The sequence below is a fragment of the Amphiprion ocellaris genome, chromosome 11 (assembly GCF_022539595.1).
Source record: "Amphiprion ocellaris isolate individual 3 ecotype Okinawa chromosome 11, ASM2253959v1, whole genome shotgun sequence".
NCBI lineage: Eukaryota > Metazoa > Chordata > Actinopteri > Pomacentridae > Amphiprion > Amphiprion ocellaris.
In genome coordinates this window covers 31,958,938-31,975,426 of record NC_072776.1, presented here as the reverse complement: position 1 = coordinate 31,975,426, position 16,489 = coordinate 31,958,938, and the positions used below count along the sequence as shown (strand labels likewise).

At 37.6% G+C, this 16,489-nt stretch overlaps 3 protein-coding genes across 4 annotated transcripts in view; 1 reads left to right on the top strand and 2 right to left on the bottom strand.

Moving 5' to 3' along the window:
* Positions 1–409: 409 nt before the first annotated feature.
* On the bottom strand, positions 410–6,524 carry lacc1 (laccase (multicopper oxidoreductase) domain containing 1). The gene is made up of 5 exons (XM_023299368.3): positions 5,910–6,524; positions 4,426–4,604; positions 4,073–4,238; positions 2,318–2,543; positions 410–2,046 (listed from the first exon to the last, which is right to left on the bottom strand). The coding sequence occupies exons 1-5, from the start codon at positions 6,379–6,381 to the stop codon at positions 1,830–1,832; spliced, it is 1,260 nt and encodes a 419-aa protein (XP_023155136.2). The 5' UTR covers positions 6,382–6,524; the 3' UTR covers positions 410–1,829.
* A 30-nt stretch (positions 6,525–6,554) lies between these two features.
* enox1 (ecto-NOX disulfide-thiol exchanger 1) overlaps positions 6,555–16,489 on the top strand; it is a 178,647-nt gene continuing 168,712 nt past the window's right edge. For both annotated transcript variants that reach the window (XM_023299366.3, XM_023299364.3), the window contains exon 1: positions 6,555–6,704. The gene's annotated coding sequence lies outside the window, so the exon portion shown is untranslated. The remainder of the gene's footprint in view (positions 6,705–16,489) is intronic.
* Positions 11,355–14,804, bottom strand: LOC111588815 (golgin subfamily A member 6-like protein 25). Its single transcript, XM_023299367.3, has one exon. The coding sequence runs from the start codon at positions 13,884–13,886 to the stop codon at positions 11,880–11,882; it is 2,007 nt and encodes a 668-aa protein (XP_023155135.2). The 5' UTR covers positions 13,887–14,804; the 3' UTR covers positions 11,355–11,879.

The window sequence follows — 16,489 nt, the reverse complement described above, 5'->3', positions numbered from 1 at the left end:
CTCATGGCTGCAGCTCTGGATTAATCTGTTCAATTAAATCCACTTTGCAGTTCAAATTTATTACATTAAAATGAAATACGCTTAATTAATGCACAGATTTAATGTCATTATTCATCAGGAGAGCTTCTATTAAATACTAGAAATCTGTTTTTTTCCCATATTTTTATAATCTCACATCATTTCACAAGAGCTTTATTTTTTTATTGTGTAATATTAAATGTTTGTGACCTTTATTTTGTAGTTTGTCTTTATTTCATGTATTTTTTTTTCATTTTTCTGGCTACACAAACAAGAATCCAGCTCAGATTCTCTCAATTCTTCTTCTGCTGTCAGTCTTGAGCTGAATTCAAATGTTTAAAAGAAACCCAGAAATCATTTCTACCTCTGAGAAAAAAAAGCAGCAGCTTCCTTCCTGTTGCAGTCAGACCATTTTATTTTCAACAAATATGTTACAGAACATACTTTACAGAATGTTTGTTCACAGATATTCACTGCAGGTCACATGAAATAAAAATAAAAGGAAAATATCACATTCAGTTTAAGGTAGTGTTGTTGATTAATGCCAGAAAAAGTCAGAAAAATAGGCCTAAAGACTGGATGATAATAATAATTTGAGTTGAGTGTCGCCCCCTAGAGTCAAATGTGAAAATCTGGTTTGACAAAGTCGCTTTTCTTTAATCTGAAAGTCTGTTTAAAGTAGAACTGAAGAATTATTTTAAATATTATTGAAACTGCAATATCCAGATTGCTTGAGATGCAGTTTTTTTTTGTAAATGTGTCATAAAACGCCGTTAGAACTGAAACTTTGTGGTGTTACTGAGATTCCTTCAAATTTTCCAGACATAATCAAACATGAATTTTTCCTACAGACTGCAGCAAAAAGCACATTAGGATTCTGACATTGGTTACAGTGGAGAATAAATGCAAATTAATCACAATATCACAAATCTAAATATGAATTTTTCTTGTGTACCATTCAGCTCTAATTTAAACTAAAGATATACAGTAGATTATTATTATTATATATGGTTATTATCTCAACATAGTTGTACCGCCATAAATCAACAAAAACAAAAAGTGAAGTTGAATTTCTTTGATTTTTTTTTTAAATCAACATGTGTTGTCTTGTTTCAGTTAAAAAACACTATAGTCATAGAAGACTGAAAAGACGATGTCTGCATTTCAGATTACTTTTTTCTCTTTTTGTTTTTAAATCAGGCTGACCCTCTGAACTCCAATTTGTTTCATTTTAACCCACTGTGGTTTCAGTATAACAGTTATAATGTATTAAATCTTAAAAAAAAAATTAAAACGTACGATTTCTCCAATTATTTGATTCATGAAAATCTAACAAACTTGAGTTTAGGATGTACAACATTTTTAAGTCATCAATACTTGAGACAAAAAAATGAGGCTCCAAATACGACTAACAGTTACAAACTTGGTGTTTTTCACTCTACTACTCTGGCCAGATGTTTCACCATGCTGGATGATTCTTCCAACAACTCGTAGATTTTAGAAAGTGCTGGTCAGCTGAGGTAGGGAAGTTACAATCTTTGGCAACATAAATGTATTTTTCTGCCACAGAATCTTTTTAAAGATTTAAGACCAAATCTTGCAGGTGTTTTATCAATAAAAGCAGCTGAGTTAGTGGACCATCCATGGTTCTCATCTTTCTCAGCTCGGCTGCCTGCCTGCTCGTCCAGCTGGATCATGACTGACCCCTGGTGGCATCATTGTGTCATCACAGTGTCTCTGCTTCAATTCAAGAGAAAAAAAAATAACTGATTGTTTCTAAAAACTGTCTAAACCGAAGCACCAACATCCAGCTAACAGCCCTCCTGTGGGCCGGCAGGAGGTCCAGGTTCTGGTTCTGGTTCTTTGATCCACAGGAAGCCCACCTGAGTGCCGAAGTTAAGTCCGTCTCTGACGTAGGAGAAGAAGTTCTCGGGGTGGCAGGATGTACAAAGAGTCACGCTGGGACGATCCAACACCGTGTTGTCGTGGATGTTCTCAGGTAGAACGCCGCCTTTCTGCAGGAGAACTCTGGGAACATAGAACAAAAGTCACTTGCATATAGAAGGACTCAGAATCCGATATTTTTAACCATTCCATGCTTCATTTCCAACACGTTACCAGAAGAAATACAGGAAATGATACACGCAACATACAGCAAAGAAAATGTAACCCGTTAAACATTCCTGTGAACCCCGATAGTTTTAACGTGTTCTGAGTTTGTCTTTTTGTGCACTGACTGGTTCGCCCTCATGTTTTTTTTACGTTTTATCATGTAATAACCCTGTTTCTCCTGTTGTACCTGTTGGCGAGGCGGATGTCCACATGCGGTTTGTCAGACTCTGGATCAGGAACACAGTGTGGATGGATGCTGGTGAAGTCCGCCACCTGCTGCCTCTCCAGAGTAAAGCAACAAACTCCCACCGACGGTCCCACCGCCACCACGATGTCGCTCACCCGGCAACCGAATCCTGTCACCATGGCGTCCACAGTCGCCATGGCAACCCCCATTACGGTCCCTTTCCAACCTGTAGGTTAAACATTTTTGGTCAACTTTCATGTATCACATTTGGACGTTCCGATGTTGTAACAAAATCTTCTAGGGGGCGCCACAGCTTAAAGAAACAACAACAACAAAAAACTGAAATGGCATCATTTACTCTGAAATTTAAAAAAAAAAAAAAAAAAAAAAAAAAAAAAAATATATATATATATATATATATATATATATATATATATATATATATATTAGTTTTCAAAATAAAACTAAAAATAAATATCTTTAGGAATTATTTTAAAATCACATATCATGTTCTTCTTTCAGATATTATTGCAAAATCATCAAGGGGCACCACAGGCTAAATAAAATGTGAAATAAAAGCAGTAATGGTGTCATTTATTCTGGAAGAAGTGATCCAGCTTTCAAAATAAAAGTAAAAGTGAACATCTCCAGGAATTTATTTAAAATCCATCACATTTTTCTGTCAAATATTATAGCAAAATCCTCCAGGGGGCGCCACAGGCAAAAAAAAAAAGGTTAAATAAAGCTAGTAATGAAATCATTTATTACAGAAGAAATTATCCGGTTTCTGAAAAAGTAAAAGCCCAGGAATTAACTAAAAAAAAATTATCTCTCGGATGTTATGACAAAATCTACTAGGAGGCACTAAAAGCTAAAAAAAAAAACCAAAGCAAAACAAACAATAAAAAAATCTGCATAATTTATTCTAGTAGAAATGATCTAGTTTTTAAAATAAAAGTCCAGGTGAACATCTCTAGAAATTCATTTAAATCTATGACATATCAAATTTTCTTTCAGATGTTAGGCAATAAAGGAAATTATGGCAGCATTTTTTCTGGAAGAAGTGATCCAGCTTTCACAATAAAAGTAAAAGTGAACATCTCCAGGAATTAATTTACAATCCATCCCATTTTTATTTCAGGTATTATATCAAAATCCTGTAGGGGGCGCCACATGCGACAAAAAAATGGTTAAATGGAGGCAGTAATGGCATAATTTATTATGGAAGAAATTATCAAGTTTTTGAAATAAAAGTAAAAATCCAAGAATTAATTTTAAATCTATCACATGCCACATTTTTCTTTCAGATGTTGTGACAAAATCCTCTAGGGGGCACTACAAGCTTTATAAAGGTGAAATGAAGGCAGTAATAGCATCATTTAATCTGGAAGAAATGATCCACTTTTCAAAGTAACAGTAGAAGTGAACATCTCCAGGAATTATTTAAAATATATCACATTTTTCTGTCCGATATTATAGCAAAATCCCCTAGAGGGCTCCACAGGCAAAAAAAGAAAGAAAAAAAAGCTGAAATAAAGGCAGTAATAGCGTCATCCAGTTTTCATAATTAAAGTAGAAGTGAAATTAATTCAAAATCTGACACCAGAGTTTGTTCTTTATCTTTAGTTTACTATCTTCCATGCCACCAAATGTTTGCTGGTGCTCTTCGTTTTCACGTACAAGAAGACAGTTTTCACACCTGTTGACCTTTATCTCAACAGTATCTCCAGAAACGCCCCTGAATGCAACATCTACCTGCGTGAGCGGCTCCGATGACCTTCTGAACCGGGTCGGCGAACAGGATCGGCATGCAGTCGGCCCCCGGAGCCGCCAGGACGATTCCGGTCTGATTGGTCACCATGGAATCGTAGCTCTCCGGCTCGGCTTTCCCCAAAACCCAGACGTCGCTGGCGTGGTTCACCTGCAGGAGCCACAGCAAAATGTTGTGTTTAAACTGGGAAGTGGATTATTTTTATAGTAACAGACCCGACCTGGATCTTTAAACCATGAAAAACTGTCCCTTCACATCATGATGTAGTTTTACTGGAGGTTAGTGACATTCTGCAGCAGGTTGATCTTGGGTTTCTCAGGTAAAAACATTGCAGCACCTTGACCAGACGTAGCGGTCGAGGGTGGAAACCGACGTGGAGGCCCAGCCGGCGTCGGTTCTCCATCACCACGGCGACGGGGTCTCTCCTCCGGCTGCTGCTGAACAGATTCATGGAGGACAGAGTCGGGATGTAGGAGACGCCGCCGGTACGAGTGCTGAAGCCGTGACCGAAGCAGTCTGAGGCAAAAAGAGCGGGAAAAGATCGAAATAGAGATAAACTCACACCAAACTCAGCTTCAAAACCTGCTAATTTTATGGTACCCGGTAAATTATGTCATACAAAGGTGTTCTGCCTGAGGTTACATTTTAAATTTGTAGATAACTGAGTGGAGTTTGGTGTAGATTTTTCTCATCATATCCCAGTGGAGTCCTAAATGAGATTAGACAAGAAGTTATCCTTTCATTAGTAGATATTAGCATGTAGCTTGGTATGAGTTCTCAAAAAATAAATGATCAATAATAAATTATTGTCACTTTTTCTGCATATATTAATTGATCTGCTGTTTTGTGGATATGTATTCTGCTTTGTATATGAAGTATAAGCAGGAAGGGATGGTGCTTTAAACTTTGACTTTGATGGGTTAAACTGAATTTAAGTGTTGACCAAGAAGTAGAGAAAGAGGAAATACATACCAAACCCCATTCAAATATCTACCACTTTATAACCAATAATCATGGGAGGCAAACTCATACAAAACTCTATTCAGATATATATCAGTTTATTGATAATGTACAACAAACACAAAGCAAATTCCAATGCATTATCGACCATTTTAATAATATTGTGAAACAAATGGATGCCAAACACCATTTAAATATACGCCAATTTAATGATAAAATGCCACGAAGTCATACCAAGTTCCATTTAAATATCTACCAATTTAACAATAATGTGGAACAAACCGATACCAAGGTCCATCTAAATGTGAAACTGAAACTACGATCACAGATCTACCAATTTCATTATGTGAAAAAGACTTGTACTTAACTCCATCCAATATCCACCAATTTAATTATAGTTTGAGACAAATTTATACCAAATGCCTTTCAAATATCTACCATTTTAATGACATTTTAAGACAAATAATACCAAAATCCATTCAAATATATGACAATTTAATGATTATGTGATGCAAAGTCATAGCAAACGTCAAGCATATGACAAATGTATACTAATTTAATAACTTACATTCCCAACATTCAAATTTATTAATAATGAATCAAAAGTCCATTCAAATATCGACTAACTTCATCTTACTGTGGGACAAACTCGTACCAAAGTCCATTTAAATATTTACCAATTTAATGATACTGTTGAACCAACCTATGCTGAGGTTTATTTAAATATATACCAATGAAATTACAATTTGAGACAAACTTACACCGAAGTCCATTAAATATTTACCAATTTAATGACTACATGAGGAAAACTGTTTAATTGCATGTTTATGTCTAAAGATAACTACATTTAGTTAAACTGACCTGGGATCAGAGTGGACCTCAGCACCGTGACTTCTCCCTCCACCGCCGGCAGCTGCTGCAGGAACCCGGACACTTCCTCACGGACTCCGTCTGCAGGTGAGACCGGGTGGGCGGAGCCTCCGCTGCCGGGACAGGTGAGGCTCTGCTCCGGCCTCAGCTGGTAATCAAAGGTGTAGACGGCGGTGAACAGCAGCTCCTGGTACCGGAGCAGCACCTCTCGGCCCCGAGCGGTGGTCAGAACCCGAACCGAGCTCAGGTCCAGCCGGTCCAGGGTCCGCTTGAACCGGTACAGACACTCCGCGGTGGAGTCTGAGTCCAGAACCTGAGCGTTTCTGCTCAGAAAGCCGGATTTGTTGCGGTGGAGTTTCCCGCACAGCAGGAACACATGCGGGTCGGACTCCTCCAGCAGAGACCCGCCGCTGCGCTCCGGACAGCAGCCGTGGATCAGGTCCACCAGCACGGCCACGGCCATCCGGACAGCCGGGGAGGTTCCTGACGAGAGGATGAAGTTCAACCCGCTGCTCTGCTTTTATGTCCGGCAGCAGGAACATGTTGGGCTGCAGAAAGAACTGAGAAACTACACGGGAGCGTGTTTCCTGCAGCGCTGCGTGGCTCCGCCCACACTGGAAATCCCTGAATGAGATGGAAATTCTGCAGAGAGCGGGTTCCTCCACATCTGCTGAACAATCACCGAGGTCAGAGGGTGTCACAACAGCAGGAACATGTTGTAACTGTGGTAAAAACATCAGCTGCACGACAAACATCTGGCTGACAAGTTCAACATAAACAGATCTGGTATGAATTTAACACTGGTAGACGCTTAAATGGAGTTTATGTCTTTGGCCTACATCAAAATTGAAGATTTTTGAATGGAGTTTGGTACTGAATGGAGTTTTGCATGTATTTAGCTTATATTGTTCAATTTGTAGGCATTCAATGGAGTCTGATACGTGTTTAAACTTGTTTAATTGGAGTTTATGCCTTTAGCTGACATTATTAAATTAGTAGATTCTTGAATGGAGTTTAGTGGGTATTTTAGGTCGTCTAAATTGAGTTTTTCTTAGGTTTGCGTTATACTAAGTTGGTAGATGCTTAAATGGAGTGTGGTACATCTTTAGCTGACATTACAATGGCAGATTTCTGAATAGATCTGGGTATGTATTCAACATGAGTAAATGCTTAAATGGAGTTTATTTCTTTAGCTCACATCATTAAATTGGTAGATTATTAAATGGAGTTTGGTACATACTTAAACTTGTTTAACTGGAGTTTTTTTGTCTTAGCTTATATTATGAAATTAGTAGATATTTAAATGGAGTTTGATATGAATTTGTCTAACATTATCTTTAAATTGGTAGATATTTGAATGGAGTTTGGCTCGGATTTGTCTCACGGTATCTTTAAATTGGTAGATAATTGAACAAAGTTTGGGTAAAGGGTTTCTCTGAAGTTAGTAAATTTGTAGATATTTCTCTATAGTTTGGTTTCAGTTTGTCTCTTGTTATTGAAATACTAGATATTTTAATTAAATTTGTACTGAGTTAATGTCATTCCCATGAAATTAGTTGATACTGTGGGACAGATTTTACTTTGGGTTTTTCTCCTGTTGTACTAAATCACCACACTTATGAGTTATGATTTGTTTTGGGTTTTTCTTGTGTTAATAAACAGTCAGATGCTGGAATGTTGTTTGTTTGCTGAGTGAACCTGATTACCAGGATGTGGAACTTCTCAGGGCTGTTTGTTCACCACAGAGTCGTTGTGTAATTAAACTGGTTCTCAGTAACACAAACCTCCAGGGAAAAGTTTTTAAAAAGTTTTGCTGACGGTGTAGATAAAAGGATTTTATTGTGTGACGGAACAAACTTGTGTTTTTGTTGATCAGATCCAGACATGCGGCTGAAAAATCAGCATCCAGAGATTGTTGTTCTTTTTGCAGAAGCACTCGAGCTGTTGGTCAGATCAGCTGAGCAGAACTGAGCTGATGATAAAGTCTGAGGCCTCATCGTTAGTCAGCTTCTGCTTTTAGTTCATTCCTCTTGATGTGCTTCGTTATCTACTGGAACGCATTTAGCTGAAGGCTGCAGCTACTTTCACATTTAGATGTTCTGATTTTACACCATTGTCTTTAACTGATGCTGCAACCATCGATGGATTTGCTGCTAAATTAATCTACTGTTTTGGTAACTGATTAATTGTAAATACTTTCCTTCTAATGTATTTAATGAGGTTTTTTCTGGTGACTGAAAATCATCTTGACGTTTAAAAACACAGATCAACTTTTTTCACAGTTTTGACGTCAAAGTTCTGACATTATATCGACTAAAATACTCATAAAGTATTTGTATTTTTTTTACAGTTTCACTGTTTACTTCTGATACTTTACATAAGCAAAGCTGAAAATACTTTACTACTAAAACTTTACCCACATAAAGCTGCTTAAACTTTACATGAAGCTGATAATTCTTGTGTACTTTTACTCCTGATACTTTAAATACACAGAGCTAAAAAAAATACTGGAGTACTTTTACTTTTGATACTTTATCTACATTAAGCTGATAATATTTGAATACTTTTACTGCTGATACTTCACGTATGCCAAACTAAAAAATACTTTAGTACTTGTACTTCTAAAACTTCAACCACATAAAGCAAATAATACTTGTGTATTTTTTACTACTAATACTTTAACTACAAGAAGCTGATAATACTTCTGTACTTTTGCTACTAATACTTTAAATACACAGAGCTAAAAAATACTGGAGTACTTTTACTTCTGATACTTTAACTACATTAAGCTAAAAATAATTGAGTACCTTTACTTCTAAAACTTTAATCACATAAAGCTGATAATACTTCTTTACTTTTACTACTAATACTTTAACTACTTGAAGCTGATTATACTTGTGTACTTCTATTTCTGATACTTTAACTGCCTGAAGCTTATTGTACTTGAGTACTTTTACTACTAATACTTTAACTACATGAAACTAATAATACTTAAGTACTTTCACTTTTCATACTTTTAATACATGAAGCTGCTAATACTTCAGTACTTTAACTCCAGATAGCTCAGAAACATTCACGTCTTCTTGTTAGTACGTTAGTTTTGAGTTCAGCCATATCCAGGATGTACTCCAGGCATGGGTGATCAAAAGTTATTAAAATGCTCTACAAAAGTCTGAGGGCGTGGCCATGGCAACCAGCGGAATGCGGCCATTTTGAAATATGATGCATATTTTGGACCATTTTCAAAAGCTATACACTCTTCACTCTTTTCCCTTCTGTTGAAACTCTAATTTGGTGGCCTTAACATACCCCAAAATGCGTGAAACTTTGCACACACATCAGGATCGGTGAAAAATTTGATATTTTATGGGAGTTGCACATGTGTGTGGCAAAACAGCTCCATAGCGCCCCCTGCAAAATTGAAAATGTGGTCATTAGGCCAACTGGCACCACATTTCATCTACAGCTACCATATTTGGTATGCATATGCAGCACATCAGGACACACGAAAAAGTCAATAACAGCCATACTGTAAACCCAACAGGAAGTTGGCCATCTTGAATTAGCTGTGAAATTTTTTGAGATTAATAACTCATCGGGGGTAAGTCCGAGAGACCTCAAATTTTGTCAGTCTGTGCAACACTGCTTCCTGATGAAAAAATATCAAAATATTTCCACAACAGTCAAAGGGTGTAGCCATGGCATCTCCCAAAAATATTGATCCTTCGTCATGAAACAGGAAGTGGTGTCTAAATCTCCTGATCATGCTCTAATCTGCCTCAAACTTTACATGTATGATCAGGGTCCAGCCCTGACGACATCCATGTGGTTATATACGTTCATGATCATAGCGCCACCTTGTGGTATCAGGAAATAGACATTTTTTTACGCTTTGATGTACTATTCTTAGCCAGTTGATCATATTCACCTCAAATGTGGTGATAAAAGCCTGACCATGTTGCTGATGACTCACGGACAAAATGGCGACTCGTCATCAAGGGGCGTGTCTGTGGCGGCGCGGCGAATTTCGATTTCTCGCCATGAAAATTTAACGATTTATATCTCAGCTGCACAAGATCCAGTCTAGACCAAACTTCATATGATGGACACCAGTCCGGGTCTGAACACATCCACATTCATACATTTAGAAATATTCATAGCGCCACCTATTGGTAATAAGAAGTTCTGGTCATTACATTTGCATGTACCATTGCCCGAAACGTTGTCATATCATTGTAGAAATTGGACAGCTCCACGTTCACCCCTTAACGATGCCACAGTGTGAAGATTTTGACGTTTCATAAAATGCTGTTGCTGTGACAAACAAAGCGCTTTTTCACAAGTTAGAAATGCTCAAATACTTGCCAAAATTGCCACACACATCAGGACCGGTCCCTTATTTGATATTTTTGGGGAATTGAACATATGTTTGGCAAAATGGCTCCATAGCGCCACCTGGAAAATTTCAAACATTTACTACGGCCAGTACGTGTCACCTAGAGTTATGAAATTTGATACACCTATGTAACTCGTCAAGAGGCACAAAAATGTAATTGACACTCATACCCAAAACCCAACAGGAAGTCGGTCATTTTTAATTATGTGTCATAATTTCAACGATTTTGGGTAATTTTTGGCCATTTTTTTAAAAGCTACAAACTCAAACAGGGTAACTCCAACAGAGCTGAAATTCGGCCAGGATGTACTCCAGGCATGGGTGATCAAATGTTATCAAAATGCTCCGCAAAAGTCTGAGGGCCTGGAAATGGCGGCCCCTGGATTTTGACGCTTTGCCATTAAACATCAACTGCTGTGTAACTATCCTCTGCATGCTCCTATCTGCCTGAAACTTCACATGTATGATCAGAGTCCAGCTTTACAGACATCCATAGACCAATATACAGTCACAGTGATAGCGCCACCTGGTGGATAAACAGGAAGTGGTGTATAACTAGCCTATACATGTTCCAATCTACCTGAAATTTTACGTGTGATCCCAGTCCAGGTTTCATCACATCCACAGGCCAACATACACGCTCGGTCACAGCGCCACCTGGTGGACATGCTTGGACTCGCTGACCAGCAATGATGCGAGGACCCGTCCAACGCTGCTTGCAGCTTTAATTAATATATCTCTTCATGTTTCTCATGAGCCACTTTTCCAAACTACATTAGAGTCAACACTGCTCTTCCCTCTGTTCCCAGCATTACACACACTAAGTTTGAAGTAGATCAGAGGAACAGCTACACACACACACACAGACACACAGACACACACAAACACGCACACACACACACACAAACATTGTATTTTGCATAATATATATTTTTACATTAACTTTTTTATTTTTGCATTTTTGTACACTATATTTTCACATTTCATTTTTTTCACATTTTTACACATTTTGTACACAGTATAATTTTACATTACATAGTTGTTTTTTCACATTTTTACACATTATATTTTGTACACAGTATAACTTTACATTACATAGTTGTTTTTTCACATTTTTACACACTGCATGCACTTACATGACTTTTTTGTTGTACATTTTTGCACATTGTTTTTCACACGTCTTCAGAGTTTTCAGTACATTTAGCGCCTCTGCAAATAGATTCTGTGCTCAAATGTTTTATGTGGTTATAATGTGACTGTAGCTGTTATAACAACATCACTTCCTGCAAAGGATCAATAAAGTATCAAGCTATTGTAACCTGCAGAAACCTTTAATCCTGTTCAAATCAAAAACAAAAGTGTTCGTACAACAAAAGCAACATCCAGCAGTCAGAATGTGGTGCAGCTGTAGAGGATTCAGAGAAGTACACACATGCACATATATATTTATTTTGGTTTATTTGGTTTGATTTATTTGAATTTGAATTATTTTTTTCTTTTCTTTTCAATTTGGGGCCAAATTATAGATCCAATTATCCTAATGCTAGTGATTTTTCTACACTTGGTTAGTGGAACCAGCTCCGACCGCCTTTCTTCTTCTTCCTCTTCTCTTCTTTCTCCTCCTTCTTTTCTTCCTTTTCCATCATTTGCAGCTCTTTCTTCTCTTCTTTTTCTTGCTGCTTTTTCTTCTCCTCTTTTTCTTTCACTTTCTTCATTTTCTTTTCTTTCTTTTGCATTTTCTCCTCCTCTGTCTTCCTCTGGAACAAACTAAAGAAACCTCTTTTTTTAGTCTTTTGACTCAGAAGTTGAAGCTCCTGATTTTCCTCCTCCAGGATTTTTCTCTCTTCCTCCATAAACTGTTTTTCCTCCAGCAGATTATTATACTCCTCCTCCAGTACCTTTTTGCTGGTATCTGCTTTTTCCTTCTGCTGCTGGAGTTCAGTACTGAAGGCCTCTATCTTATCAATCTTCTTCTGGAGGAGTTTGTGCTTTGCCTCCATGTGTTTAACAGACTCTTGGAGGTTTTGGTTTCTTATCTCTGTTTTATTACTTTGCTCCTGGAGGTCTTCGTTTGTTTTTTCTAATTTTTTGATCGTCTCTTGGAGACTTTTGTGTGTTGCCTCCATTTCTTTACTACTCTCCTGAAGGCGTTGGTTGATTACTTCCAATTCTCTGTTACTTTCTTGGAGGAGCTGGTTCACTACCATCATTCCTTCATTGGCATGTTCGAGGCATTTGTTTTTTTCTTCCAACTCTCTGTTACTCTCATGAAGACATTTATTTCTTGTCTCCATGTCTTTACTACTCTCCTGAAGACGTTGGTTCGTTTCCTCGATATCGTTGTAGGACTTTAGGAGGCGTCTGTATGATTCCTCCATTTCTTCATTGGTATGTTCGAGGCATTTGTTTTGTTCTTCCAACTCTCTGTTATTCTCCTGAAGACATTTATTTGTTGTCTCCATGTCTTTACTACTCTCCTGAAGGCGTTGGTTCGTTTCCTCGATATCGTTGTAGGACTTTAGGAGGCGTCTGTATGATTCCTCCATTTCTTCATTGGTATGTTCGAGGCATTTGTTTTGTTCTTCCAACTCTCTGTTATTCTCCTGAAGACATTTATTTGTTGTCTCCATGTCTTTACTACTCTCCTGAAGACGTTGGTTGGTTTCCTCGATATCGTTGTAGGACTTTAGGAGACGTCTGTATGATTCCTCCATTTCTTCGTTGGAATGTTCTAAGCATTTGTTTTTTTCTTCCAACTCTCTGTTACTCTCATGAAGACATTTATTTGGTGTCTCCATGTCTTTACTACTCTCCTGAAGGCGTTGGTTCGTTTCCTCGATATCGTTGTAGGACTTTAGGAGACGTCTGTATGATTCCTCCATTTTTTCATTGGTATGTTCGAGGCATTTGTTTTTTTCTTCCAACTCTCTGTTATTCTCATGAAGACATTTATTTGGTGTCTCCATGTCTTTACTACTCTCCTGAAGACGTTGGTTGGTTTCCTCGATATCGTTGTAAGACTTTAGGAGACGTCTGTATGATTCCTCTATTTCTTCGTTGGTATGTTCGAGGCATTTGTTTTTTTCTTCCAACACTCTTTTATTCTCCTGAAGACATTTATTTGTTGTCTCCATGTCTTTCTTACTGTCCTGAAGGCATTGGTTGGTTGCCTGGATTTCTTTGTAGGCCATTAGGATGCGTTTGTTTACTACTGCCATTTCGCTATTACTCTCCAGGAGGCGTTTGTTGGTTACTTCCAACTCTTTCTTGCTGTCCTGAAGGCGTTTGTTGGTTGCCTCCATTTCTCTGTAGGCCTGCAGATGTTCCTCCTGACTCTTTATCTTTCTGCTATCGCTGTGGACTTGACTGAGCAGTTGAGAGTTTTCCTCTTGGAGCTCCCTCATGTGTTTCTCCATCTCCTCTATTTTGTCCTCCAGCTTGAAGATGCGGTCCTGGTAGGCACACAGCCATTTTTCTTTTTCAGTGGGGCCACGCCTGTTATTGTAGTGGCCACCACGGTGAGGAGGGTTTTCAAACCCACCACGGCCTCTTCCGCAGTTTCTTTGTGCCATTTCACAGAGAAACAAATAAAGTACACAATCTAGAAACAACAGAACACTGAACGGATTTTTGCTGCGTGCTGCAGATCTTCTCTCTAGCTACTCGTGCGAAGTAAATCTCTTACCAGTTGCTCGGATTCCGGGACTAACTGATCTTCACCGCATCTGAGGTATTTATAGCCTCTGCTCTGTATTGTGACATCACAAATGACATCATCATTTGTGATGTCACAATACAGGAGCATCACCTCATATTGTCTCTGTTGCTTTATCAGTGACATCATCAAGTGTATGATGTCACCTGATGGGGTCATACATACAATGATGCCATACTTTTGCCAGCAAATGGCAACGACCCAAAATAAAGCCAAAAACGCTCCGATTGACTTTAAATGTGACGCTGCACTTTCTCAGGTCCCCAGTGACAAACCCGCCCAGTTTGAGATGGATTAAATGTACAGTTGTTGAACACACACAGACAAACAGACAGATGATTTCTCAGAGTAATTAGTAACAGCAGAAGGTTCTAGAATCCTCCATGTTCTCTGCTAAATGTATTGCAGTGGGCGGAAGGAACCCTGTTGCCAGGCAACTTGATCAGAGGCACATTTAGAAAGTGACAGTGGGAGAGGCTTGGAGGGGCAGGTAGAAGAATGCAGTTAGCAAAATGTCCATAGGAGGCGGCTCATTTCTGTCTTTAGTCTCAGACTTAAACATTTTGTTTATGATGATTCATGTAAAAATCAGGGATTCTGGAAAGCTGCTCTGTTTTCCAGGATAAATCCTGTCATGTTGGCATTTCCCTCAATCTCTACAACAGAGGCTGAGAGTGTTAAAGTTAGCATGACCCATAGAGAAACAATAGATGCATTAAAAGGAGAATCCAGCAGGCAGAAATAAACCAGAATTATCCTTTAATAATTTTAACTGAATGAGACGCTTGTATCATTAATTTAATCATTCAATAAGCACTAATATATGATTCTTCTTGAAAACAAACCAAAAAAATAAGATATTTAATACAACTTTTGTTGGAAAAATGTTTGTTTTTTCAGATATTTAATGGACACAAACACTCAGCAAATTTCTACTGTGAAATAAATAATAAATTAATTCCTTAAAAAAATGTACCTTAAAAAATCACCCAAATTTGACAAGAAACTTCTTGTAAATATTTAAAAAAAAAATGAGTAAAAATCCTCCAAAAAATGCTAAAAATATCTAAAGTGATTCCATATATATCAGTAAAACTTCTAATATTTTCTTTAAGAACATTCACATAAAAATCAACCAAAATCCAGCGAATTTTGCTGGATTGTGGTTGATTTTTTGTAAATGTTCTTCAGTTTCACTGTGAAAATGCATTTTTGTTCCCACATTTTCAAACTTTACAACCAGTCAGTTTGAGCGGCAGGACAATACATGGGTTAATTTAGTGTTCAATAAATAAATATTTCTATGAAATAAATTCTGATATAAATTAAATGAGGCAATAAATACCTCAATGATTAAATAAATAATTTTACTACAGTTCAGTAGACTCCTTTTAATAATTCAGATGGTTTTTATTTATCTTTTCATTCATTATTGAATTAAACCCCTCCATACTGCAGTACTTTATACGAAAACTAAACTGCTGTATTTGCTGTAAATGTCCAGCAGGAGGCACCAGATATCCACTTCTGATTCCACCACATTCAACCTTCAGTGTTTTTGCTTTTAACACTCTAAAATTAAAATTTAACGACTTTTAGACACACCGAGCCGATTAACAAACATGCAGAAGTGCCTTTAATTTCTGTTTTCCCTCGTTTTATTCCAGAACTCTGATTTTTTTTCCACATCAGGACAGTCGGGCTGCAGCTTCAGTCCCAGCAGACGGTTCTTCTTTCAGTTTGTGTCCTCTGGGACTGAAGCTGCTGTCATGTGTCCTACCAAGGTTAGAGAGCTGCTGCTGCTGCTGCTGCTGATGATGATGATGATGATGATGATGATGAACAGGAAGTCATTTTTAACCCACATTCATGAGGCCGGTCTGACTGCTGGACTCAGATTTTAACATAAAGACGAGGCTCCATGGGTCATCTGTCAGGGAATTATCTCAGTGATGCTGCTAAAAACATCACATAGACATTTCTGTTAAAGCTCAGTGAGAAATCAGCCCATTAGAGGATCTTTTGGGTTGCCAGGTTCCAGAATCTCCTCCTGTGTTATCGTCTTTTTTTGGCTCTTTAACTAGAAACGCTGCAGATCTAGTATAGTGTAGGTGAAAAAATATGTACGTTAAAGACTGAAAAAGCAATTAGTTTTAGTGAATTTTTCAAAAAATTTATAGGTGTTTCACGTTTTGTTAAATTACAGATAAAACCTTATTAAGTAACAGAAGAAAAAAATAACTGTATAGAATGTCCGCGTCAGAAATCTATACTTTTCCCAACAATAAAGTGTTTTTGTGTTTGACTGTAAAGTTACACTATTTTATTGTATTTAAATCCGCTAAATTTTACCGTTTTATCACCGTTTTCAGTCATTTTTTTACCATCTTTTTCTGATACTCTCGTTGCCAGATATTTATTTATTTATTCCTTTATTTATCTATTTATTTACTTAATTAT